The sequence below is a fragment of the Leptonychotes weddellii genome, chromosome 12 (assembly GCF_054177405.1).
Source record: "Leptonychotes weddellii isolate Sample4059 chromosome 12, ASM5417740v2, whole genome shotgun sequence".
Classification (NCBI taxonomy): domain Eukaryota; kingdom Metazoa; phylum Chordata; class Mammalia; order Carnivora; family Phocidae; genus Leptonychotes; species Leptonychotes weddellii.
Window position 1 is genome coordinate 12,754,101 of NC_138380.1, and position 27,950 is coordinate 12,782,050.

Sequence of the window (27,950 nt, forward strand, 5' to 3'; positions counted from 1 at the left end):
GAAAGTCCTACTTTGGGGCAGCAGACTTTCTAGTTTAGTAGAATCACTGTATAGATAGAGATGTTGATATATATGTTAGTGTATATATATATCAAACCAAATTTCTGATAGGACAAGTATAGCTTTACGGATGAGGAGGAAGAGGGGCTTTCAGAAGTCAGGCAGCAATGGCGTCGTAGACGAGCCCGGGGCCGGCCCCAGGCTGCACCTTCCCTGCGTGGGCCTGCGGCATGGCGCCGGGTTCTCACCCCCCACCTCACCACAGCGGAGGCAGGTGGCCCCGAGGGGGGCCGCCGCTCTCTCTGGGTCCCCAGCCTCCAGGGCACAAATGAGTGAGGGGGGACGGCAAATCAGAACGACTGGCATTTTCCATCCCATTTTGCGTTGACCGCGTGTATTGAGCTGCAGCTTGTGCCATATCACGTTTCCAAAAGCGGGATCCATTAGGATGGAAAGCGACAGGATCTGTACACATGTTTACCTTTCAACTGCCCATGAATTCCGGACACTGGATAGAAAGACTCACTCCCCAGAATGAGAGCCGGGAAGAGGAGACCCGGTGATGATTGGTCACCAGTCCAAGGAACATGGCTCCCTCCCCAAGGTCACCTTGCCCACATCTTCCTCCACCAGGTCATCTCAGCTCAGTAGCCCTATGAAAGCCCCGGTCTGTTGTGTTCCTTCACTGTACGGTTTCTGTAATGAAAAGTGTTAATCCATGTTAATCTTTGTGAAAATTATTGCGTGCAACAGTATTTTCTCGTGTACCTCTTTTCTCCTGTGTGAATTGTCCCTCTTTTCTTTTTTATTTATAAATGTCTACTTTTTTTAAAAAACAAACCAATGTGTTGTAGACCTATATGTAACCTATTCCTTAGTCTCATATTATAGGTATGTTATAAGAATGGATATTTTACTTGGCTTTAGAATGTTTTACAAGAAAAATAATTCTTAACTGATCAAGTCCTTGCTACTAAAATGCTTGTGTTTTTCATCATGATGTCGTGTGCTTCTAAATTAATAATCATTTTCGTTGTAGAAAAATGGAGTGAATTTATATTAGTCTTGGAAACTAATAATAGCATTGTAAATTTATGAGATGATTTTAACAGAAAAAAATTATAGAAGAATATAGTTATTTTAATTGTAATATTACTAACTGTAGGGTGAGAAAGGGGGGGTCCCGTTGTGGTGAACTATGTTATAGCTTGTTACTCACAGTTTCTTTTTGATCATTTTTTCGGTCTCTGAGGTGAAACGAGTTATTAATTAAAATTTGTAAACTCACATATGCATATTGTATATGTGTAGAAATGTAATCACACTTTGTCTTGGAATTACATTAAACTGTTTGGAATCACTGTACACTTGGCCTGGCATGCTTATTTCTTCTAGAACCAGACTAGTTCTCTAAGACTAAAGAGGTTACTGATACAAGTAACACCCTTGGGGAGTTATCTAATAACCCTTCAGAAATCGTTTAATACCCCCTGAACGCGTTCATAACCCACCCACCTCACGTACGGTCTGCCAAGATGACTGTGGATGGCTGTAGAGAGAGGGGCCTCACGAGGAGGGCCCACCTCGTCTGTTGGGCAGTCATCTCCACCATCATCCCAAACAGAAGCTCTGTACCTGTTAAACAATAACTCCCCGTTCCCCTCCGCGCCCCCCAGCCCTTGACACCCACCCTTCTGTTTTCCGTCTCTGGGTACCTCATGGAAGTGAGATCCTACAATATTTGCCTTTTACTTGTTTGCCCTGGCTTATTTCATGTACCAGTGTTCTCAAAGGTCATCTATTTTGTAGCATGTATCAGAATCTCCTTCCTTTCTAAGACTGAGTAACATCCCATTGTATGTAAATGCAAAACTTTGTTTATCCATTCATCTATTGTTTTGTGTTTGGGTTTGTGTGTGTGTGTATGTGTGTGTGTGTTTGGGTTTTGTGAATAATGCTGCCATGGATATTGGTACAGAACTATGAATCCCTGCTTTCAGTTCTTTTGGATACATACCGAGGAGTGGAATTGCTGGATTATCTGGAAATTGCTAACTTTTTGAGGAACCGCCAAACGTATCCCCAGTGACTCCACTATTCGGCATCCTCACCAGCAACGCACAGGGATCCGGTGTCCTCCCCCGGCACTCTTAGCCTGCCTTCCATTGCCAGGGTCTGGGGCCTCAGGACCGCCCAGCTCCTGGCCCCCTGTTATCGGCGCCTCCTGGTTTCACAAGCTCACAAGCAACCTAAACCGCACCCACCTTCTCCCCTGTACCCTCAGCTTCCTGCCTGTGCTTCTGCCACACTTGCTTGCTGGACCCAGCCTACCATCCATGTCTCTGCTCCTACACCCAAGACCCCCGAACGCTTTTGGAGAAGACCCCCGAACGCTGTTGGACCTCAGCCGGCTTTCTGAGCTCATCGGCTCCCTCTGTGGCTAATCAGAAACCTCCCGCTCTCCCTGTGCCCTTGACTACAGGACCCCCCTCCTGGGCAGAGTAACCCAGAGAAATCCAGGTCTTCAGAGCCCCTCAACCCCCACCCCCTCCCAGAGTCCCATCTGCCTCCATCTACAGGCTTTCCCCCTGTGCAGAGCTCTTTCCTGCCAAGCATCCCTGCTTTGGACCTTCATGCTTTCCTCACACGCTGCCCTGCGAGAAGCAGCCTGTGTCCCTCGCTCGCTCCTGCCCTCACACTACTGACGAGGTCAGTGTCCCCCGTCCCCGTTCCCAACCCCTTCTGCATAGTTCTTACTAGGCTGTGCTGTCCACATTTCTTTCCTGATGTCCCTTCTCCACAAAACCACAAAACCCTTGCAGGTAAGAGTGGGTAGTCAAATATTGGGCTAAATCAGCAAATTACTCAGCCCATTTTCTTGCCCCACCGACCTACCTTTCCGTTGAATTCCAGGTCTCCCAGAATTCAGATAATAACAACAAAACCCTAAATGCAGCCAAGACGTGAACTTGCTTCAGTTCAACTCAGCCAAAATTCAATTACATAAAAATCCACGAAGAAGATTTTGACAGAACTTCAGAACTCTTCAGCATATATAGTTTTTAAATTATAAATGCGCCACCAGGGATCACAGCCCATGGAGGTCATGCCCAGGAGCCTGTTCCAAACAATCAGGTGTATGTTTTTTGTGAGTCTGACTTACCTGTTTTCTAACTATTCCCTAGAATATTTAAGCCTAAGCAAATACTAAATACGTGGAAAGGCAGAGAATACACTAAAGGCAAAGTATAAATGTAACACTGATGGGATGGTGACCTCATGACCTCATGACCTCTGAGCTTACCTGTTCAGTCCCTCTTTTCTATCGTACTGAGCTTTTTTTTTTTTTTTTAAGATTTTATGTATTTGAGGGGCGCCTGGGTGGCTCAGTCGTTAAGCGTCTGCCTTCAGCCCAGGGATCAAGCCCCGCATCGGGCTCGCCGCTCCGTGGGAAGCCTGCTTCTCCCTCTCCCGCTCCCCCTGCTTGTGTTCCCTCTCTCGCTGTGTCTCTCTCTGTCAAATAAATAAATCTTTAAAAAAAAAAGATTTTATTTATTTGAGAGCGAGCTCAAGCGAGAGAGAGAGAAGCAGACTCACCACTGAGCAGGGAGCCCGATGTGGGACTTGATCCCAGGACCCTGGGATCATGACCTGAGCTGAAGGCAGATGCTTAACCCACTGAGCCACCCAGGCGCCCCTGTACTGAGCTTTAAAGCAGATGCCTTGGATCCTCCCCCTGCCCCCACCTCGAACACTATGTCCTACTTGGGCCACGCAGAACTCCTCTTGGGAGATCTTTTTCCTCCAGCAGATCTCCCTTAGAAGATCTAATTCCATGACACTGTCTGGCATCGCTTGAAGGTGGAAAAAACCCACTGCCCAGCAACAACCAGCTGGGAAGAAACAGCAAGGAGCTGGACAGCCTGTATTGTGAGACCATCCAATTCCAGGTTTTAACTGTGGTTGTTTTGTTTGTTTTGTTTTGTTTTTTTCCTGGGCTGCAAGTTTGGCTCAACATCCGCAAATCAATCAATGTGATACACTACATTAATAAAAGAAAGAACAAGAACCATATGATCCTCTCAATAGATGCAGAAAAAGCATTTGACAAAGTACAGCATCCTTTTTTTTTTTTTAAAGATTTTTTTATTTATTTATTCATAAGAGACAGAGAGAGAGAGAGGCAGGCTCCCCGCTGAGCAGGGAGCCCGATGCGGGACTCGATCCCAGGACCCTGGGATCATGACCCGAGCCGAAGGCAGACGCTTAACCATCTGAGCCACCCAGGCACCCTGGCATCCTTTCTTGATCAAAACTCTTCAGAGTATAGGGATATTGGGTACATACCTCAATATCATAAAAGCCATCTATGAAAAACCCACAGCGAATATCATTCTCAATGGGGAAAAACTGAGAGCCTTCCCCCTAAGGTCAGGAACACGGCAGGGACGTCCACTATCACCACCGCTATTCAACATAGTACTAGAAGTCCTAGCCACAGCAATCAGACAACAAAAAGAAATAAAAGGCATCCGAATCAGCAAAGAAGAAGTCAAACTCTCACTCTTTGCAGATGATATGATACTTCATGTGGAAAACCCCAAAGACTCCACCCCAAAACTGCTAGAACTCATACAGGAATTCAGTAAAGCGGCAGGATATAAAATCAACGCACAGAAATCAGTTGCATTTATACACACCACCAGCAAGACAGAAGAGAAATTAAGGAGTCGATCCCATTTACAATGAACTGTTGTTGCACACGTGCCGATCTAGAGGAGTCCTACAGTCTTTTCTCCTGAGACACCTGGCATTTGCCAGTGCGTCTACGACAACGCTGGAGTTAGGTACTCTTGGAAAGAAACCACTTGACATCTGCTTTTGTGTCTTTTTATGTTCTGTTTAAATGCCTTACGTTTTATTGCAGTGGCTCTCAGGATCCTTACCCACTGCAGACTAAGCCTGTGGACCGGGCTGCTCGAGAAAGCACAAAGTACCCGCTGCCGGATCAAAGGCCAGAAGGAAAACACGGATGTGTGGAGGAAGCCGTGCTGCGAGGGAAAAGAAACATCACCGGCCTTAAGATAGCACAGGCCTCGAGCACCGGGTGTTGTATGGAAGACATGCATCGCCGAATTCTACGCCTGAAACTAATATTACACTGTAAGTTAACTAACGGGGATTTAAATAAAAACTTGAGAAAGAATAAAAAATTTTTAAAAAATAGCATTTGTTAAAAACGAAAGAAAAGAAAAGAAAAGAAAGCTAGCCCAGGTACCAGGGAGGGAGGCAGTAGGAGAGAAGGTAGTATTGACACATAGTGATTCGGGAGCATGGGAGTCCGCCATATTCGGGCTGAGTTCCAGGCACTGTTGTTCATGACCGCAAAAGCTGGGGAATCCCTTACTCTCTCGAGCCTCAGTTTTCTTATGTGTAAAATGGGGATAATACTACATGTGGGCCGAGGCTGGCCGCATATTCCCCCAAAGCCAAGTCTTCCTCCTCTTGCTGAGCACACAGCTAGATTATATGTCCTAGCTCGCTCTGCAGATAAATATGACCAGAATGGGCCCTAAAAAACGGTCACATATTTATCCATACTCTCTCCCCTCAGTTTCTGGCCAGATGTGGAAGATCCAGTGAAGGACTCTAAGGGCCTAGAGCACGGTGGGGCCTCCAGACAGAAGCAGCCCAGGACACTGAATGACTTGGTGGCCTCCTGATAAACCCACACGGGACAAAACCACAAAAGAGCAAGAAATAAGTATTTTTATTATATATATATATATATATATATATACTTTTATGGTCTTATAGTTATTTTTTTTTGTTTTATTTCAAGTTAGTTGACATATAGTGTATTATTAATTATTAATTCGGGGGTAGAATTTAATGATTCATCAGTTGCATAGAACACCCGGTGCTCATTCCATCACGTGCCCTCCTTGATGCCCATCACCCAGTTACCCCATCCCCCCACCCACCTCCCCTCCAGCGACCTCAGTTTGTTCCCCAGAGCATTTTTATTATATTCAAGACTCTGAAATTGTTGTTTATTATAAGAACTAAGCTATCCTGACTAATACAGACATTGGTTCCTGAAAGTGAGGGGGTGCTGTAACAAACACCTAAACGAGAATACGTGGCATTGGTTTAGCAGCTAGACAGAGAAATAGGGAAATTGATTTCAGGAGCTGGAAAGGTGATAGCCCATGTTATGCTTTAATAAAACATGCCATAGGGGCACCTGGGTGGCTCAGTCATTAAGCATCTGCCTTTGACTCAGGTCATGATCCCAGGGTTCTGGGATCAAGCCCCGCATCGGGCTCCCTACTCAGCGGGAAGCCTGCTTCTCCCTCTCCCACTCCCCCTGCTTGTGTTCCCTCTCTCACTGTGTCTCTCTGTCAAATAAATAAATAAAATCTTTAATAAAAAAAGTAAAAAAATTAAAAAAAAATAAAACATGCTATAATCATGCCATTAGAAACCCTAAGCAGTCTGCAAAAAAAAAAAAAAAAAAAAAAAAAAATCCACTCAAGCTAACAAGTCAATCTGGCAAGATTGTAGGATGAACGGTCAATATGCAAAAATTGATTCTACTTCTTTATACTAGCAACAAACAGTTGGACTGTGAATTTTTTTTTTAACTGTAGGAGCATTAAAAACAAAAATATTTGAGGATAAGTTTTTTTTTTTCCATTGGGAAATAACTTCATTTTCTTCGGGCGTGTGGGCAGATGTCTAGTCTCAGAACTTCTGGAATTGTTTCTTGGTGCCTGCGGTCTCTGTGACTTTGGGCACGTTGAAATGCAGTCTTGCTCGTCCACTGTGACAATGTCGCCGATCTGGACATCCCCTGCAGCAGGGGGACAGGGGCACGGACATGCGCTTGTGGCCTTTCTCAAAGAGGTTGTACTTGGGGTAGTGGAGGTAGCCTCAGTGGGTGACAGTGGTCCTCTGCATCTTCATCTTGGCCACCACACCGGACAGAATATGCCCTTGGACGGAGACATTACCAGTAAAGGGGCACCTCTTGTCAATATAGGTGCCCTCAGTGGCCTCCTTGGGCATCTTGAAGCCCAAACCAATGTTTTTATAGTATCGCGGGAGCTTCTCCTTGCCAGTTTCTCCAAGCAGGACCCTCTTCTTACTTTGAAAGATGGTGGATTGCTTTTGGTAGGTGCACTCGGTCTGCACATCTGCCATCTTCCCAGCTGCCTGAAAAAGCTTGAGGATAAGTTCTAAACAAATATATGCAACAATTCTACCCTTAAAACTTGTAACAAGTTGCTGAAATTTTTGAAAACTTTTTAAAAATGGAGACATCTACGCTGTTGAATGGAATCGTCAAATTATTAAAATGGCATAAGCCTTCACATTGATTTACAGATCCAGTGCAATCCCAATCAAAATCCCAGCAGGCTTTTTCAGTACAACTGACAAAAACAAACAAACAAAAATAAAGCATTAGAGACCCATGTGATAATATCAAATAGCCTTAACTGGAGTCCTGGGAGGAGAGAAGAAAAGAAGGGTGAGGTAAAGAGGTAAAGGTGAAGACTTTTCCACAATTGATCAACGACACCAAGGCACAGAATCGAGAATCTCAGTGCATACAAGAGTACAGCTAGACTGCACTTCTCAGCCTTCCGAGACTGTCCTGACCAGTGGTCTGGGGGCAGAGTGCGTTCCACCTGCGGGCTGGCCCCTGTCTAGTCGAGGGGGAGATATGCTATGATCAGCACAAATCTCAGAGGCTTGATTTCTCACTCACACAGTTTGCTACAGGTCCAGACTACTGTCTAGGAGACCTGTCCCCTACATAGTGACTTAGCATCCCAGGATGTCTCAGCCTTATGAAACCTCCAAATAAACAAGTCACAGTTGGGGAGGGGAGGGACCATCGAAGGAGTGTCCACGGGTTCTTAAATGCTTCCACTTGGGTGGGAATGCAAGCTGGTGCAGCCCCTCTGGGAAACAGTGTGGGGCTCCCTCAAAGAGTTGAAAACAGAGCTACCCCACGACCCAGCCATTGCACTACTGGCTATTTACCCCAAAGATACAAACATAGGGATCCAAAGGGGCACGTGCACCCCGATGTTTACAGCAGCAATGTCCACAATAGCCAAACTATGGGAAGAGCCTAGATGTCCATCGACAGATGAATGGATAAAGAAGATGTGGTGCATATATACAATGGAATATTATGCAGCCATCAAAAGGAATGAAACCTTGCCATTTGCAACAACAAGGATGGAACTAGAAGGTATTATGCTAAGTGAAGTAAGTCAGTCAGAGAAGGACAATTATCATATGATCTCACTGATATGTGGAATTTAAGAAACAAGGCAGAAGATCATAGGGGAAGAGAGGAAAAAATGAAACAAGACGAAACCAGAGAGGGAGACAAACCATAAGAGACTCTTAATCATAGGAAACAAACTGAGGGTTGCTGGAGTGGAGGGGTTGGGAGGGATGGGGTAACTGGGTGACAGACATTAAGGAGGGCATGTGTTGTAATGAGCACTGGGTATTATATAAGACTGATGAATCACAGACCTGTACCCCTGAAACAAATAATACATTATATGTTAATTAATTGAATTTAAATTAAAAAAAAAAAAAAAAAAAAAAAGGCTTCCACCTGGAAATGACCTGCATCACTTTTTCTTGGTTAAAGCAAGTCACTGGGTGCCTAACTTCAAAGAGACTGGGAACTACGCTCTTTCCATGCGCCCAGAAGGAAAGTGAAAAGGCTTGCATGGCAGTCCCATCTACCACCTCCTCTGAAACACATCCCCTGTGAACTGCTACATCCAAAGGCTCTGGACGGAGCAAAGCTGCTCCCCATCACTGACCTGCTTAGTCTCTGGTGTGAGGCAGAAAAAATACTTTGTTAGCCTCTGAAATTTGGGTATTATTGCAGAAGCTAGCCTGCTCTAATATTCTATTCAACTTACATTATAGTTAAAGAAGGTAGTAATACTTTTTTTTTTTTTTTTTAAGTAGCCTCCAGGCCCAGTGTGGAGCCCAGTGCAGGACCCAAACTCACGACCCTGAGATCAAGACCTGAGCCAAGATCAGGAGTCAAAGGCTTAACTGAGCCCAAACAGTACCCTTTTTTTAAGCCCTTACCATGGACCTGGCACTGTGCTAATAAGCACTTCATGTATGAAATGTTTAGCACAGTGCCTGGCCCTAATCAGCTCTCAATTCATGTTAGTTGTTAACCTTATTCCAATTTTGTCTTACCTGTGTATGTATTTGCTCAGATGGATTCTGTGCTATAAACTACAGGACCCTAATGGGAATTGCAAGGCGATTGAGCATCTTGCTTATCATTTTCTCTAACACATCTGCAAGTTTTCATACTCTGTGGGAGGCTGAGCTGGAAGTACAGGTTTCCAGGATCAGAGACAGCATGTGCAGAGGAAAGAACACTGGAACTAGCAGTCAAGGTTAGTTTAGTTCAACACATATTTACTGAGTACCTTCTGTATGTACCAGATGCCAAAGTAACAAAGGAGTGTGAGAGTGGACCCCTGCTCTCTAGGAGCTTACACTTCTGCAAGGATGGCAAACAAGTAAAGCAGGACACGTGTAATAATAAGAGTATAAACAGGGAACAGGAGGGCCATAAGACCTGGGTTCTAGCTCTAGCTGTGTGACCCCAGACATGTTATTTAACCTCTCTGGGCCTCGTGGACAGTGAGAATGGCGTAGGTAATTTCTAACCCCTACAATCCTCAAAACCCTGTGAGGTAGACAAGGCAGGCACGATTTCTACTTTAGAGAGGTGAAGCCTGGGGTCGGAGAGGCTTAGCAATGTGGCCAGAGCTCCACACCGGCTGGTCGGTAGAGCTAGCCTCAGACTAGTCTCAGGCAGGTCTTGGGAACCAGACCCAGAATGTGTCCACTCCAGGCTGCCCCGACAGAGAGCGGGGATCTCTGATGAAGGTGGCAGGAGGCTTTCCAGATGCCCCCAGTTTGAGTCCCATACGCTACTGACCAAGAAGAGAACAGAGGCAGGTACCTCGCCCACCTCCACCCCCTCCTGGTGGAAGCACTCCCAGCAGACAGTGGGCCTTTCTGAAAACCAGGTCATCTTTTACAGAATGACACAGTAACATTAGCACGGTTATCCTGGTGAGCCCAGGAACCTTCAGCAGCCACGGTCAGTCAGCGATGCCTGGTTCCCATTCACAGCCATGTCCCCATCTCGGGCTCTGTGCATGATGCAAAGGACATTTTGGAGGCTGGGACAGCTCTCCCTCACTGCACCTCTGGGCCACCGCCCACCCAGCCCACCCAGGACGTGCTCGCTTAGGGAACACGAGTGAGCTCATCTAATTGAAGCACAGCACATTAAAGATTCATCTTTGCTGCACCTCTAAAACCACGCCATGGCCACCAAAGCTTAAAAGCCAAGTCTGACCAGAGCAGCCTCTGCCATCTCCCGCCCTGGCACATGGCTCCAGGCGCTGTGGGCAACCCCACGGTCATGGGAACCATCTTTGGAGCAGGTGCTAGGTGCGAAGAGGCCAACCACACAGTCCCTGCCATCCAGGGCTTTATAATCAGATGGCAGAGCAGTCGGATGGGGTGAAGAGAGGAGTCACAGATGACAAGGCCAGGCGACTCGGGCCATGTGAGAGGCTCGGTCCTAAGTGCTGGAGGTTTGGGGGAAGGGAGTGGCCACTGAGAGCTGCTAACTGTCCGGGGAGGCGTCTGAGGGAGGCTCCAGCCCGACCTTGAAGGAGGAAGAGGACAGAAGGCATCATTTGCATTACCCCCACCCTCTGTGGGTAATTTAAATGAAAATCATACGAAGGAGACAAAAGTGTCCAGAAAAGGAATCGCCTGTGGGCCTCCATCTTGTTTCCCCTGGGTGGCCCCGCACCCCCACACGTACACCCTCCCAAACCTCCCTCCCCAGAGCTGGCCTCAGAGCTGGCAAAGGGACGTGCGTGCCACACAAGTGGCTTCCCAGGGGCCCTGTGGGGTGGGGGTGGGTTCAGACCCTGCCTCCACCACCCCGCAGCTGTGTGACGTGGAGCCAGTCCCGTAACCTCTCTGAGTCCGCTCCCCATCTGTGAGCGCGGGCGGGCAGTGCGGCCTTGCGGGGCGGAGACGGACTCAGCCGACACCAGCTGACCTGGGGGCACAGCCCCGCACGCTTAGCCGGTCCTCCCTGTCGCCCTCCAGCTCCACAGAGGCCGTCTGAGGGGCGCCTGCCGTGCGTGCTCAGCCTTCCACAGGGGCCCTGCCCGCTCCAGGGCTGCACCGAGGACCGGCCTGGGGTTTGGGTCCAAATCCCCCCAGGGAGCTGCGGCCCAGGCTCCGAGGTAAGCACACTCTCAACGCCAGGGGTCGCCTCGGCAACGAAAAACCTTCCGAAGGGGCTCAGGAGTGGGGTCTGGGGAAGGGGGAGAGTCCCTTGGGTCCTCGTGGCGGAAGGAGGTGCGCGCAGGTGGTGCGGAAGGGGGGGGGGTCGGAAACCAGCGGGGTGCCCGCCCTCGGTGCTGCCCCCTGTGGCCGCCAAGAGCACAGCACCGGGCCCCGCAGCCCCGCAAACGGGGCGGGCGCGGCCCACGGGGGAGGGTTAGGGTTAGGTGCTCAGCCCTCTCTAACCTTGGGAAGGGTTGCCTGCGTTTCCGCATTTCCGCGGGCCAGTGTTTGCTTTCCGTCCTGTGTTTCCTTCCTTGGTGGGCACCAGATGGGAAAACTCTGAAAACCTTGGCAACCCTGAGTCCGGGTTCCTTTAGCTGCTAAACTGATTTAGAATTGTGGTGTGTTCCCAGGACAGACCCGAGGGCAGGAGAGCTTATTTGCCAGTGTGCACTTGGAAGCGGCGGGTGGCAGGCTTTGGATAACCGAGTAAGAGGTAAGATCCGAATGGCGCGGGTTCATCGTCCCCTGTCTTGTCCCACTGCTCCCTTCCCAGCCCCCCTCATTGTTCGGTTCTCCCCACCTGCACCCCGCCCCCGGCGGGCCGAGAGCAGAGCTCGGGGCCTTGGGACTCTGCCACTTACAGTTCGGCCACCTGTGACAGCATTTCCTGCCTCGGACATTTCTGTGGCTACCACCCGCAAGGCTTTGGAGCCTGGCCATCTGTGAGGGAAAGATCCTGGTGAGGACCACGGGCCTGTGCATGACTGAGAATGGGTGGGAGGGCGACTATCCCCAAACCCCCCCTCTAAAGTAGTGGCGGCCGCTGACCCCCCCGACACACTTCCCACACGTGCAGGGAAGGTGGTGGCCTTCCTGCCCCCCCCGCCCCCCCCCCCGGGACACCACCACCACACTGAACTGCGGTCTGTTCTTTAGCCTACGCTCAGGTTCCTCACTGGCTTCCCACTAAAGACAAAATAGGAGATCACAAAAATGTCCATATTTTACTAGATATCTGGAAAGCAGGCAGAAAGTTCAACAAAACCAAGCTGACAGTTTTGCCTGAAACCCAACAGTAGAAGGACTGAGCAGAGCAAAGCAGGACCTGGTTTCCCTCTGAGCTATTTTCTGAAAATGGGCCAGGACCCAAATTCACCTGCACGCGGCTCGCCGGCCGGCAGCCCACATCTCAGCCAGCCCGGGGCACTGAGCGGAGGCTGGGGAGGTCCGGGCCCCACTAGGGCGAGCTCTGGGGCCCCAGGGGTGTGTGTGTGTGTTGGGGTGGTGGCACGTGGAGCCTCAACAGGCCCAGGGGAACTGCCAGACCCCCACCTCCTCCCCAGGCAGACCGAGGAAGGTAAAAAGAGGCTGTAGGACCTGCACACACTCTTATCCCGCCCACCATGAACATCATCTTTTCTGCATGGCTAATCCTCCCGCTCAGTCCACCCCCCTTCTCCCCTAAGGCAGAATAAGCCATCCCTCCACTGTGTTCCAGAACATTCTGGTGCTTCCCAAGCTGTTGCCTCTGCTCCCTGTGTACTCCTTGGGGGATAAAGCTGTTGATCCCCAGGCCTGGCGGGGTGTCTGGCACGTGGTAGGTGTGATGTGAATAAACGTTTGTCATATTGAGTCGAATAGTAATGAAGGAACCAGATGGAACATACCCCTCAGACATCTAAGAATAACTCGGTAGCCCAGCCAAATTAAATGGTGCCCTGAGGCCACAGAATGTGTTTTTGTCCTCGGCTCCTACACACTGCCACCTGCCACGCTAGATCAAGTGCATCTCAGCGATGGCTCCTCACAGGCCCCCAGAGATGTGTCCCTCTGCTCCCCACCCGCAAGCCATGGCCCTGAAACAAATGGCAGCCGATTCCTCGGGACACCAGTCATCTCTTTATTCCATCAGTGACCAACACAACCGCACCCCAGACACAGCAGGGGCCTGCCTGAGAACCCCGGGCCAGGCGAAGAGGGTGGTGGAGGGGGCCCCGTGCCGGGAAGCCCGCCCTCCCTGCCTCCCCAGCACCCAGGGGAGAAATGATCGTGCAGACAGTGATGCAATCCGTGTCAGCGCCCACCCTTCCTCCAAGCACCAGGGCCGCATGGGGGGGGGGGGGGGGACGTGTTCCAGCGCAGGGCCAGGGAGGGCCTTGGGGTGACTGAGAGTGGACTCTGACCTTGAGGAGGGACTGTGTGCATGCCTGTGCATGCGTGTGAATGTGTGCATGTGTGTGTGTTTGGGGGATGCCTACACTACGGAGCATGTGGGATTTGAAGGCTGAGCCACAGGACCTGCCTGGGGCCAAGGAGACCAGGAACCAGGGCTGTGGGACCTGGAACAGGGGCCTGGGGCGCAGGGCACCCTCCTCACTGCTTCGCCTTGGAGAGGAGCGGGGGCAGGCCGGTCTTGGAGCCTGGCTGGAGGGCCGCCTCTGGCCTGACCCACCTCATGTGTAGGCCATCTTGCTGCACACCCAGGGCCGGGTCATCAGACACTCCGTTGACACCAGCCTGGTGGGCTCCACGAAGACACACTCTCCCAGGCCTGAGATGGGGAATCTGTGGCCAGAAGACAAGAGAGCAGGCGCTTACAACCTGGCATGCATAGCCCGTTGCTGGGTGGCCCTGGAGGCCCGGTGACCTGTCCCTCCCTCTGGAGTCACCTTCCACTACTTTTAGCCCTTATAGAACTTTCTAGTGTGGCTCCCCCCATTGTCTACCTACTGTGTGCACCACGGCTCCAGCCACCCTGAGGATGCCTACAGACACACCCTGCACTTTCCCATCCTGCTTCTGCATCCTTCCAGAGTTAGCTCACTTGTCCCATGAGCCAGAATCCGGTTCAGGACCACCCTCTGCCCAGCCTCCCTCCCCGCAACACCTGCCTGCACCGTGGGACATGGAGGCCTGTGTCTGTCTGTCCCTGCCCGTCCCCCAGGCAGTCAGCACCAGCACAGTGGGCTCCGTGGCCCTCTCATCTTGGCTCCCCTGATGAGCACACAGTTCTAGCACAGGAAGAGCCCAGCGGAGATGAGCTAAATGAAACTACCTCGCAAGGGTGGACCTGATTCACCCCGGCGTTTGGTGCCCAGGCTGTGTTGCCCAAAAATTCACAGACATCATCAGTAGATGTGGGGGGTGGGGGTTCTTTCTACCTAAAATCATTCCTTTTGAATTTTAAGATTTCTTCTCAACCTCGTTTGGTCACCCAGATCTGAGGCCCCTGCCAAAGCTAGTGCTGGGGTCTCACAAGAGAGGGTACCAGAATGACCTCAAGAGGGGGTGCCAGGCAGGACTACCTCAGTGCCAGAGAAACATGGCCTAAAGGCCCAATGGCTGGCAGATGGTCAGCACGCTGGGGACCCCAGCCTCCAGGGCTCTCCCAGGTTCTGGGAGCAGGAAGCTTCCAGAAGAGGGGAGAGAGAGACAGAAAGTGCAAGATTTCTCAGCAGCTCTAAGGATAGATCTGGGATGAAGGCAGGAAAAGGATAGAGAAAAAACGGAAGAGACAATGAAGACAAAGAGGGGGTATAAAATGAAGGGCACAGGAGCCAGGGCAAAGGAAGGAAGGAGCTGACAGAATGCTCGCCTCCTGGAGGCTAAGCCCTAAGCCTGCCTCGAATGGGAAGGTGGCTGATCGCCAACTTCCGGCCATGGTGGAGGGCTGGGGGTCTTGGGTGCCTCCCACTTCTCCTGCCTAGGGGACCCTCCTGCATCATCATCATCATCAGGTGAGCAGCTGTGCCCCCACCCGGCTCCTCAGGGCCTATTCCTCCAGCCTTAGGGGCTGGACTAGAAACTGAGGTTCTTATTCCCCTGTATGCCCTCCCCTGTGCTCCCCTAAGCCTGGACTACCTCCCCCCGCCCCCCCCACACACACACACTATCACCACCCCCCAACACTGCCACAGCCAGACACTCCCACCCCCACCACCCATGACCCCTGCCACCAGCACCCAACAAACCAGTCCCTGATATCGCACACCTGCCGCCCCAGTACACTCTCACGTGCACACCCCTTGGGTCACACAAGCAATCCCACCACTTCACACACGGCCAGCACCCTCAGGCACTGTTTGTTCTAAGGGCGTGCTCACAGCACCCTGGGGTCAGAGCCCCTTTCTTCCACAGGAACAATGTTTAGGCAACACATGGCTGCCCAGAATAGAAACCCCATCCCCACTCTCCCCTGCGGGCAGTGTGGTCGAGTGGCTAAGTTCTGGCCAGTGCAGAGGGACATCCAGACCATGTCTTCCCCTTCCTCTGAGCCACACTGAGCCCCACAGATGAGCCGCTACCCAGGTGGGGAGCCACAAGATGGAAAGAGCCTGGGCCCCACAGCAGGAAGCTCTGATGACTACATACAGTAGAGCTGCCAAACCAGGCTGGACATTAGGGGAGAGAGAGAGAAGTAAAGCCCTCTTCATTATTATTATCTTGGTCACACGCTGCTGACCCTGGAGGTTAGGAACTCTAGCTATCACAGAACTCAGTGGTTCTCCCTCAGGAGGCTGTGTCTGGGGGGGGGGGGGGGGCTAGACCTTCCCCAGTTTAAGTCCAGTGGCCAGAAGATGAAGCCTCAGCTCACGTGTCCGGGTCAAATGGGTCCCCGTTGACCCAGTGGAATTCGTCCCCAACTCTGCGCAGACCAATCCAGGGCTCCCTCCGTGTGAACTTGAACATAAACTCCTGTATCAAGGAAAGAGGGAAACCCGAGTCATCTGCAGTTTCCTGACTGTTCATACATCCCAAGACTAACCTCAGCTGAGAAGACTGGCTCCCAGGATATACAGACGCTGAAAGGGGGATCCCTCACTGCATCCTGCAAGTAAGGAGCTGGGGTCACAGAGCGCCCTGCACTCTCGCTGACATCCCTCCCAGCAGTTGGGAGCATGCCCGCTGGACGAGGAAGCCTAGAACAAGGTTTGTCCTCCTAGCTCAGTGGTCCAGCCCGCCAGTCAGTATTCCTGATTTGCAGGAAGCCTGGGATTGCCCAATGTGATGGATGGTCTGGGACAAATCACAACGTTCAGTTTGGGTGTCCTTCTACCCCCATACTTCTGGGCTTTTCTCTGCAGCAAGGAGATACTGTACTGTGTATCAAAGACAAACAGAAGTGATTTTTCGATTACCTGCTATTTTGGATTGCCACACCACTGTTAGCCCCAAATCTAAAACGGACAACAGACTCATTCATTGTGTTTCTTTCATTTTTCTACTGAGAAAACTGTTTTGGGTGTTCATCGAGAGCTCATGCCCTGATTTGGACGAGTAGAAGGTGCCAGTGTGTTCTTCCTTCACAAGAGCATTTATAATTTGTAATTCTCGCACTGTGATACTGAGTTGAGCTCAGCAAACCAGCCTCAGCTTGAAATCCATTGGCCTTCACCACAGCAGTGGAAACAGGAGCCACTCGGAAACGTGCTCGCACCCCACAGGGCCCATCAGCACACCCCCGGCTGGAAACAGGTCATGGGGGCCGCCACACCCCAGGAGTGGGGTTCTCCCTGGAGGTCGCCCGCGGCCCAGCGCTCACCAGCTCCTTCTGGCTCTGGATCACGGCCAGCGCGGCCTCGTGAGTATGGCAATACTGTCTGCCCGTGTTCCAGTCCCTCGGCTCCTCAGAAAAGAAGTAGCATTTCCTTCCGTAGAGCAGCCAGTCCTCCGGGCAGGGCGCCTCGCACTTGATACAGCCCTTGGAAGCTGCAGGGGAGACGGAGGGGACTCAGCGTCTGACAGCAGGCCTGGCCCCTGCTCGGGCCTCAAGAGTCCTGCTCAGCAACCCAGCGTGCCCTCCACCTGCCTGACTTCGGTGCCCTCCGGGGTGCCTCGGGTGGCCCTCTCCCCAGATGAGCCCCTCTCACGGTGCCCAGCAGGGAAAAGGGTGGTGACCCAATAAACAGGGAAGGGAAATTGGGGAGGCTGGCAAGGGCATGACCACCAGGAGAAGTGCCAGCAGATTAGCCCCTGGGGTCAGAGCTCGTCTCTCTCCCCAAACTCCCTGAGGCATGGAAGCCCAGAAACACAGATTTAGAAAAGATCTGGAGGCCACGTGTCCAAGCTTCTCCATCCTGCCTGACTCACTGCAGTGTGTCCACACGGGCACCCAAATGCTGGCCCCAGAACAGACTGGAACACACCAGATGTGGCCCCACTCCCAGCAACAGTGATGGCCACACTCCTTCCAGGGGCCACGGGCTTTGCAGTCTACAGACTGCTTCCAGGAAAGGAATCAGTGCGTATGTGCATACGTGCGCTTTCCTCGGCAGGCAGAACATGCCCTTCGCTTGTTTTCATGTCATCTGTTTCCAAGCCGGGTCTCCCCTGTGTCCAGAATATGTATCAATCACCTTTTAAATCCATTTGAAGATCTTATTTTTATTTCTTCCACCTTTATCTCATTCACATTGGCTCATCTGAGTTTCTTTTTTTTTTTTAAGATTTTATTTATTTATTTTTTAATTTTTATTTATTTATTTTTTAAAGATTTTATTTATTTGAGAGAGAGAATGAGATAGAGAGAGCATGAGAGGCGGGAGGGTCAGAGGGAGAAGCAGACTCCCTGCTGAGCAGGGAGCCCGATGCGGGACTCGATCTAGGGACTCCAGGATCATGACCTGAGCCGAAGGCAGTCGCTTAACCAACTGAGCCACCCAGGCGCCCCTCATCTGAGTTTCGAAAGATACATTTTGATCTTGATTTTTTTTTCCCACCTGTCATATTAAGCACCCTTCATCTGTTGCCCTGAGCATCCTTGTGTCACCTACAAATTCCATAAGCATCTTTTTGTTTGTTTTCGTACAAGTGAGTGATTAAAATGTTGACGGGGACAGAGCCAAGAAGAGGCCTGTGGTACTCCAGCCCCGAGGGACCTACAGACACCGACACCAATTAAATAATCGACACTCCAGCCTATCTGCTCAGTGGGCTACAGGACCACTAAGGTATTGACCACGGCGTGGGCACATGTCAACTTTTCCACAAGGACCTCCAGAGAGATTCTGTTGTGCTTTACGAAAATCACAACACGCTATGTCTTCGCGTTGCTCTGACCTCCCCAACCTAGCACGAGGACAAAAGGAAACTAATTTAATTCGTAGCGATTATTCTAGATGAATCCAAGCTCGCACCGGTGGTCGCCATATTCTTTTCTAAACACTCACAAATCCCCTGATTATCATGCATGCCCAAAGGGGAGGGTTTGGTGGGAGCTAATACTATCACTGGACTTCTCTCCCCTTTCAAGGTGCCCACCTCTGGGTGCTTCTCAAAGATTAAAGACAAGGCACTGAAATCCCTTTGCAAACCCTTTAGAACCCACCACACATTTTGACTTGAATCCATAAAAAGCAGCCCAATCTCCTGGTCATAGAGCCTTGCCTGTCCTTGGAGGGTTTCCTCCCTTTTATTCCTTTCCCCCTTTCAGTCCCACATGGGAAGCCCCCTAGCTTGGAGGGATGCCTCCAGAACTGGGCAGCAAAGATGAGTCCTAATCATCCTTTCTTTCTTTCTTTCTTTCTTTTTTATCCTCAGCATTTAGGGGGCCTAACACACAGCGGGGCTCCATAAATGTTTGTTAAATGAATGAATGTGATCTTTCAAGGCCCTTGTCCCCAAACCATCTCCTCCAAGAAGCAGTGCCTGTCTAACTCACCTCAAGTTGGCTCTGTGTACCGAAGTCACCTGGCCACTCCCCCGCGTGGCTTAGTAAAGGGGACAGGGAGAGCCATCGTGTGGATATATTATTGTAGGCTAAACTCTCACCCAGAAACAGCACTCTGTTTTCTATGCTTTGGGCCCCACGGAATACATGGTATGTCCGGAACCTTTCTTTACCGAATGAGACCTGATTTTGACAAGGTGTGTGTACCCCGCCCGGGCATCCACGCTCACCCAAGATGCTCATCACCACCAGGATGGCGAACAGAAGGACCGCAATGGCCCCCAGCAGGAGACGTGTGGTGGTGTCTGAGGAGAGAAAGAAGGGGTTCAGTACCCGGCCACCCACACCCCACTGCCAAGCCCCACCGCCAAGCCCCAGGTCCCGACGCCGGGAACTCTGGCCTGGGCCCAGCAGTCTGAGTTTTCACAAGCCCTCCGCGGGAATCTGCTGCTCACTGAAGTCCCAGAGCCGCTGTTCTGGAGCCCAGGTCTGAATCTTCGACCCGGCTGCCTAAACCCACCCCTTCCAAGGCTCTGCGCTTGCCCTCTTCCGTGGCACCAAACTTTCCAGTTCTTACCTCCTGCCGCTTCTCGGCCTGCTCCCGGTTTCAGCCACATGGAGTCCCTGAAATAACCCAGCCTGTCCTCACAGCCCCGAGGCTGGGTCTTTGCCCCCGGAGCTCTTCTCCCCCCTGCCCCGCTACCCCTGGAATCCTGCCCACCCTGCCCCTTCCATCCTCTTCACAAAACCTCCCCTGATCCTCTGCCTTCCCCGCTTTTAAATTTTTATTTATTTTTTTGTTATCACTGAACATTTTTCTTTTCTTTTTAGCGGAAGAACCCTTTTAGACCTTAGACATAGACTCTATTTAAGTTTTTCTTACTGTCATTAAACAGACATAACATCAAAGTTGCCATTTTAACCATTTTTAAGCGCACAATTAGCGGCATTAATTCCATTCATGATATTGTGCAATGATCCCCACTGTCTATTTGCACAACTTTCTCACCACCCAAACAGAAACTCGGTACAGATTAAGCTTTCACTCCCGGTTCCCACCTCCCCCAGCCCCTGGTTACCTGCAATCTACTTTCTGGTCTCTTTGAATTTGCCTATCCTAGAGATTTCATGTAAGTGGAAACATACAATACAATGTCCTTTTGTGTCTGACTTATTTCACTTAACTCAATGTTTTCAAGGTTCATCCATGTTGTACCATGTGTTAGAATGTCATTCCTTTTTATGGCTGAATAATACTCCATTGTATGAATATATGTATATATATACTCCTATATACATATATATTTGCTGTTGTTTATCCATTCATCTGTTGATTGACACTTGGGGGGAACATGAACATCCAGTCCATAACAGGGCGTCCCCCAGAACCTTCTGAGCTGCTGCAGTCTGATTTTGCCTTCTAAGCCCACCGCCACGCTGAAATCCCCTTTGCCAGCGGCCTGAGGTTCTCTCTGCCTCCCTCATGTACAGCCTCTCCTGCCCCTTCTATCCTACGTCATCCTTTTCCTTAGTTTACTCCCTTGTTCTGGTGGAGTACATCTTCCACTGCCCTGCACAGCCCCAGCGGCAAACCTTCACGCTGGGTCCTGCAGTGAATGCTGCCCCTGGGGTTGTGAACCCAGAGGCCTGAGTACTACAGGTTGGAAAGAATTCTCCTTCCAAAGAATGTTGAAGGCATTACTTAATTGTCTTCTAGTTCCAGTGTTGCTCTTGAAAAATGGCTCCAGAGCCATCCTCATCCATGATCCTTTTAATATCATTTGCTTTCCGTGTCCCGCCCCCACCCCTCAGAAACTTTAAAGGATCTTTTCTATGACACAGTCTTCTAAAATTTCATCATGCATGCCATGCCTTCGTTTGGGTCCATTTTCATCCACTAGACTAGGCAATCAATGGACCTGTTCAATCTGGAAGCTCATGTCCTTCAGTTCCAGGAAATTTTCTTCAACTATATCATCAATGGTTTCTTCTCACCCACTTTCTCCATCCACTTTCTGGAGGTCATATTCTTCAGATGTTGGACTACTTGAATTGGTCCTCTGAGTTTCTTTCCTTTTTTCTCCCTTACCCACTATCTTTTTGCCTTTTTGCTCTATTTCCTGGAAGGTTTTTCTCAACTTTATCTTCCCACTCTCTCCCGAATTTTCCATTTCTGCAATTATTTTTAATTTCCAGGGTTGTTTTTTTGTTTTGGCTGTGGTTTGCTACTGTTCTCAGTAGCATCCTGTTTTTAATGATGCCATATTGGAGCGCCTCGGTGGCGCAGTCTGTTGAGCGTCTGACTCTTGGTTTTGGCTTGGGTCCTGATCTCGGCATAATAGGATACAGCCCCTGCCTTGGGCTCTGCACTCGTGCTGGGCATGGAGTCTGCTTGGGACTCTCTCTGCCCCATCCCCTCCTAAGATAAATAAATAAATCTTTTCTAAAAAATGATGCCATGTTTTCTCTTACCTCTTTCTGGATATTACTGATAGTTTTTTGGAGGCGGAGGAGGAGAGGACAGGGGGGCAGAAAGGTTATTTCTCCCTGTATAGTCTCTTTTTCCTCCAAATTGCTTTTTTTCCTGTTCATTTGTTTTGGTCTGTGGTTTCCATGTCATCAAGTTTCCTCGGATGTCTGGAGATCCTTGGTTATTTGTTCCTGATTAAGGCAGGAGGAAAGAGTCCATTGGAGCCTCCGAGACTGGGGAGGGGCTTATAAACTGTGGGGTCCCAGCAGAGTGACCAGGCTGGGCTGGTCCTCAAGGTGCTCTGAGTGCCAGCCTCCTGGGGTTTTTCCTCTGGGGTGGGCCAGAGTTCCTGGAGAAGGCTCTTCTGTTTCCCTCCTGCGAAGGGTGTAGGCTTGACCAGGAGGAGAGGCTGGGAGGCCATCCTAAACATTCATTATGTACATGTCCCCTTAACTGCTTGCTCCCAAATGCACTGCCCTCTCTCAGACTTAGCCTCAGGCTCCTGCCAGGGCTGGGAAGAGGACCTGGGCAACTAAATCCTTTCTAAAATATTCAACCAGCCCTCCTATTTCAGCTCTATCTTCACTCACTGCCATGATGACTGGTGCCCCCCATCTCCATACTTTGGGGGCTCCTGTGTGTGACTCAGTTTGCTCCTCTGCTTTCCGAGCCTTCTCAGGCCAATAGAAGCAGCTCCCACTCATCATTGATCCCTAGCTCCCAACTGTATTGCTATTGTCTTCTCTCCCGTTCTTGTTGTCCTTATGGCCTTTGAAAAATCCCTTTACTGTCATGTCAGTGGGCTTCTGGAAGGAAAGAGGAAAAATGTGTGTGTTCAGTCTGCCATCTTTACCTGCAAGTGCAGCCATCGTTTTGAAATCCTTCCCGTGAGCAAGGACTGTGCTGGCGAGTGACCAGGAGTCCAGAGGCAGGTGGCTGTGGGCACGGTAGGAGCAGAGCCTCACGCCTGCCCTCGCGGGCTGGGCTCTTTCTGTGTCTGCTCCTTGTCCTCAGTGGCAGCCTCAGTAGGGCTCAGTAGGATCAGCCTCAGTAGGGCTGATCCGCCTGATCTGCCTGATGACCCCCTGTGGCAAGCGCACTGCCTGGATCCTTCCTCTCCCTTCTCTACGGGCCCCTCTAGGCCCATACAACTGGAACCATAATGCTTTGTGCATTGAAGGTAAGAGCATCGCGTCTTAAACCACTTCACTGGGTTCAAATCCCAGTTCAGCCACTTTCCTAGATGGTTTAGTAACTTTTCATGACAAAGTCACTTTGCTTCTATTTTATTTCATTTTCTTCATCTTTATTTATTTATTTTTTAAAGATTTTATTTATTTATTTGAGAGAGCGAGAATGAGAGAGAGCACATGAGAGGGGGGAGGGTCAGAGGGAGAAGCAGGCTCCTCGCCGAGCAGGGAGCCCGATGCGGGACTCGATCCCGGGACTCCAGGATCATGACCTGAGCCGAAGGCAGTTGCTTAACCGACTGAGCCACCCAGGCGCCCTTTTTTCTTCATCTTTAAAACAAAGGAATAGTAGTATCTGCCTCTTAAAACTTTTTATGAGAAGCCAATGTTCAGGGCTTAGCAGAGTGTCTGGCATAGCAAGCTCTGGTTCAATGTTAGCAATTGCCATGATGATGATGATGATGATGATCATGATGGTGGTGGTGGTGGTGAGCCCACAGTCTCCTTTAGGGAAAGGGCTGTGCTTTACTTGCCTTTGTGTTCCCTACAGTAGGCAAAAAAAAAAAGCCATTGCCTTGCATGTTACAGAGCACCCCCGGATACTGAAAGGGGAATTTAGCTACACTGAATGACAATGTCCTTAGTCAGCCTTAAACTCAGCTGACTTTGTAGGAGAGGCCATGTGGACATACAGCTGCTCTCTGGGGGCGGGGAACTGCACACGCTTCTCCAATGTCACCAGAACCAAGGAGCCTCTTCATTCTTTCCTGAGGACAACAGCTCTGGACACGGCACCGCGGACAGGAAAAGGACACTCCAGGGAGTCCCGGCTCGTTGCTCACTGCTGCCCTCACAGAGGACGACTGTGGGGCTGGACGATCCAAAACAGCGTTGTATTCGTTTCCTAGGGTTGGGAACAAACCCCACAAACTGGATGGCCTACAACACCGGAAACTTATTGTCTCACACTTCTGGAGGCCAGAAGTCCCCAGTTAAGGCACCAGCAAGGCCGCAGTCCCTCTGAAAGTGAGGGGAGTCCTTGCTCGCTTCTTCCTGGCTTCTGAGGTGCTGGTGACCTTCCTCAACCCTGGTTTGCAGTCCCCTCATTCCAGGCTCTGCCTTCTTCATCACACAACCTTCTCCCTGGTTGTCTCTGTCTTTATATGACTGTTGTCTTATAAGGAGCCCACCCACTCCAGTATGCGCCTATCTTAACTAATCACATCTGCAATTACCATATTTGCAAATAAGGTCCCGTGCTGAGGAGCTGGTGGTTCAACTGCTTCAACGTAGCTCTTTGGGAGAGCAGGAGGAAATAGAATTCAAGCCGTAAGAAGGGTCTAACTCAACAACCATTCCTTCCATGCAATCGTCCACAATAGATGGACTCTGAGGATGCAGTTACTTATGTTTATAAATGCATATGATTTAGCCTCATGTTGGAAGGGACAGCTGAAAATCTGGCTCCTAAGCCAAACAGATGCTCTATCACCCTCACACCCAGAGCCCAGAGGAGACTCACTGCTGACCTCTCTGAGTTGTCAGAGCCACAGTTTCTGTGCATAGTCTTGACTCTTTGAAACTATCAAATGTAGAGTTTGGTGATTTTTAAATTTTTAAAGGCTTTACTAAATGCATGTGTGTGGTTTTGATCAGGAAGTTGTGGGTTGATGCCTAATCAAGAAACTTTCAACATTAAAAATTCAGAATCGGTGAGCTCTGAAAAATCTATAGCCTGGCGATAGGCAGAATCACTCTGTCCCCTGCCGTACCCCCAGGTCACTCTTCCCCATCCCCACCCCCGATGCCAGAAATATCCCCATCTCCAGTCACCCCCAGTCTTTCTAGAACCCAGGCCGAAGCAACGGGTCATGTTTCCCAGCCCCTCCCCAGAGGTGGGGGTGGCAGGTGGAAGGAAAAGTGATTAGCCACCAGGAGAGAAGGCTTGATCAGGAGAACTTCTGTTTGGCTTTATATTTATACAGCTAATTGTTCATCTAAGGAAAGTCGTGAAGTCCTGAGCTCTAATCCCAGTTTAAATTTAAGAAGTTCTCCATTTCGCTTAACCCGGGAGGAGAAAAAGAGGGTCCACACTGGAGGCGGCAGCGTTGTCTGAGGATCACGGGCAGGAGAGCTACACGCACCCCAAACACAATTCATTTCCGTCCCCTGGGCCTCATGAAGTCCGAGATCCTTGGTCCATGCGGGATGATACAAGAACTCTCAGGGCAGAGGGCCCTTGTGGCAAACATGCCTTAGCAACCAACATGTGTCCTTGGTCAAGACACTTAGCCCCTCCGAGTCTGTTTCCTCATCTGCAGAATAGATAGAGCACTCAGCAGCCCCAGTAGGGTATGTGTGAGGATTAAATGGGACAGTATCGTGAAAGCCCTGAGCATGGGGTCCAGCACACCGTAGGTGCTTCCGAAATGTTTGCTGCGTGGTAATAAAGGAGTGTTTAGCTTGGTCAAGTCCAAAAGTCTCCCACTTGTCTCAAGACAGGTACTTGGCTAAGCAAGGGCTGCACAGTCCTTGGCCCTCAGACCTGGCAGACCCGTCATCCCATCACGGGTGTTTCTCAGTGTCAGTCGACTGGGCTCATTTCTGTGGACTTCAGTTTGGAGTGGGGAGCCGACTCAAGGTAGGTAGACCAGCAGTCCAAGGGTTTCAGCTGAGCTCCTGCATCACGGGTGCAGGATGCTAAGTCCAAAGAGCTGGGGAGAGGAGTCACCTGCACAGCCTACCCCACTGTGTGGCCCTGAGAGGCAGAAATCATTATCTAGCTTAGTAGATAAGGAAACTGAGGCTCAAATGAGCTTGAAAACCTGCCAGCCCATGGTGGTGGAGGATATGGCTTGGGTTTACCCGACTCCAGACTTTGTGTTCTTTGTACCTCACCAACCTGCCTCAGCCCCTGTCCTGTGATTTCTGCCCACACAGCAACACCCCGGAGAGACCAGTCCTGGTCCCTGAGCTCCCCTCTTCTGACAGGAGATGGGGGTGCCAAGGGAACACCCAGCAGACCCTCAGAGCACCAGTGGAGGAGAACACCCTGGACTCGGACCCCAGATACTAAAACTACTGTAGAAAAAGCCCATGGGCCTCAGATGCTGAGCCTCCAAGGACCACAGGCATCAAGGGTGAGCTGCTTCTGGGTAGACCATGGGGCGAACCAGAGGAGGCATGAGACCCAGACCCAGACCTGGTAAGGAGCCACACCAGGACAGGCAAGACAAGGCTGGAAGGCTGGACACAAGTAGGCACGGGTGGAAGAGCCAGTGTCCCGTTGGGCCATTTTCCTGCCTTCTTCAGCCTAACTGCAAGTGGTCACCCAGCCCGGGTGGGGAGCAGGAAGCGGAATGTGTCAAAGTCAGGGCAGGAGGTACAATAGGAACCAGCAAGCCAGAGAGCACTGAAAGAGGCTACATCACCCCTGAAGAGGCCCTAACCATCAGGGGGCTAGAGTTAGGTTAGGGCAGACCCTGCAGGAATGCTTAGGAATGAATGAAGACATATAGGCAAAAGGAGTGAGCAACTTCAAGAAATAACTTGGGCGGGAGGGAAGCAGGGATCACAGGCAAATCCAACAATGCCCAGCAGAGAGAGGCGTTTGTCCACCTTTATTCAACTCAACTCTTCCCAGCCTGCAATGGCTCTTCTACTCCGTGAGCCAACATCTTTGCTTCCTTTGTCCCAAATCACCATCCAGGTGTCGGACCGCCCCTGCCTCCAGAGTTAGCACAGAGTTAGTCCACACCCCTGGCCCACTAGCATCTGGGTCAAACGCTGACATTACTGCCCCCACCTTTCCCTCCGCGGCAAGGCACCTGCCCTGCCAAGTGCTGGCTAGGTCTCGCCCCTGACCACCACCCCACCTTCCACACTGACCTGGCCACTCTTCCAAGGGCAAATCCACTGGCTCATTGTAGGCTTAAAACCTCTCAACAGCTCCTGCAGAACAAAGTCCAAACTCTTTGGCAAGGCCTGGGTGGCCATTCACAATCTGGGCTCTCCAGATTCATCTCTTCCCATCCCTTCCCCCCATCTCAGTACTCCAGAGGTCAGTTTGCCACAAGGGAACGGCTGGTTCTGGCCACCTGGACCCTGAACGTGTCACTCCTTGAGCCTGGTGCACCCTGTCTTCTCTCCACATCTAAAAGGCCACCTACTCCAGGAAGCCTTCCTTTTCTAATACTCCGTCCCTACGGGTGGTGTGACCCAGGCTCTGGGCTTCCCTAGTTAACACTGCACAGATCCTCAGCCTTTGGCCTGGGGATGTCAGGAGTACCCAGAAGTCCAGAGGGCCAGCCCTCCCCCCTGCCAACTCTAGCATCTCCCACACCACACACCACCAGGGGCCACAAAGTTTTCCAGAAGAACTCATGAACTTGAAATCTATTTTCCACTTGGTTACTGCCCCTGAGCTAGCCAGGGGTCATTCCCTGAGCCCATCTGACTGGAAGGGGTAGGTGGCACTCATGACCTTGCAAGGAAGGGCCTGAGGCATATTCTCCACATCTTCCCTCCCTATGTGCCCCCATCCCTACCAGTGTGCTCCCGGCTTCCCACCGGGGCCCTGGCACCATCTCTGGGCTCTACAGCTTTTGTCGCTTTGCCCAAAGCATTTCCACTACTACAGATTTCAGCCACCCTCTCAACATGCCCATCGGATGAGGGCCCGTCAGTACACTGTCCCCCCTTCATTCCGGAGATTGGGGCTCAGAGCACGAAACCTGCTCCCAAGGTCAAAGAGTGAGTTAGCTGCCTAGGTAGGGTCAAGGCTGTAACTCTAGGTGGTCCCTAGCTACATCCCCCCACCCCCTCCGCCCGCCATGTGGCATCTGAGTGCCCTGAAATCAGTCCTCCGGGGGCTCCCGCCCTCCCCTCTGGGAGCTTGGCCAAGGTGACTCTGACCCGGGTCCCCGGGCCGGAGTGGGGGGGGATGGGGGAGATGGAGGGCCGCTGGGCGCTTACCCTCCAAGGCCGCCTTCCAGCTGGTGCTGCCCTCATAGCCCGACCCCGATCGCCGCAGCAGCCCCTCGGGGCCGCGGCCCTCGGCCTCGGCGGGCGAGCGCAGCCTGGGCGCGGCGGGGGCGGGCGCGGGGCGGGTGGCAGGGGGCGGCGGCGGCCGGATCCGCGCGGGGGGCTCCCGGGCCGGCTCCATGCCGGGCGCTGCGCCGCGCCGCGCCCGCGCTCCTGCACTGGGGTGCGGGGCCCACCCCGACGCGCA

At 51.1% G+C, this 27,950-nt stretch overlaps 1 protein-coding gene, 1 long non-coding RNA gene and 1 pseudogene across 2 annotated transcripts; 1 reads left to right on the forward strand and 2 right to left on the reverse strand.

Moving 5' to 3' along the window:
* Positions 1–6,652: 6,652 nt before the first annotated feature.
* LOC102733081 (small ribosomal subunit protein uS17 pseudogene) lies at positions 6,653–7,245 on the reverse strand (annotated as a pseudogene).
* Positions 7,246–13,267: 6,022 nt separating this feature from the next.
* Positions 13,268–27,899, reverse strand: CLEC2L (C-type lectin domain family 2 member L). The gene is made up of 5 exons (XM_031030695.2): positions 27,695–27,899; positions 19,291–19,365; positions 16,934–17,100; positions 15,986–16,086; positions 13,268–13,956 (listed from the first exon to the last, which is right to left on the reverse strand). Exons 1-5 carry the CDS (start codon positions 27,882–27,884, stop codon positions 13,845–13,847), a joined length of 645 nt encoding a protein of 214 aa, XP_030886555.2. The 5' UTR covers positions 27,885–27,899; the 3' UTR covers positions 13,268–13,844.
* LOC145716466 (uncharacterized) lies at positions 17,829–20,217 on the forward strand. The gene is made up of 2 exons (XR_014139108.1): positions 17,829–18,341; positions 18,931–20,217. It is a non-coding gene; the product is annotated as an uncharacterized LOC145716466 (long non-coding RNA).
* Positions 27,900–27,950: the final 51 nt, after the last annotated feature.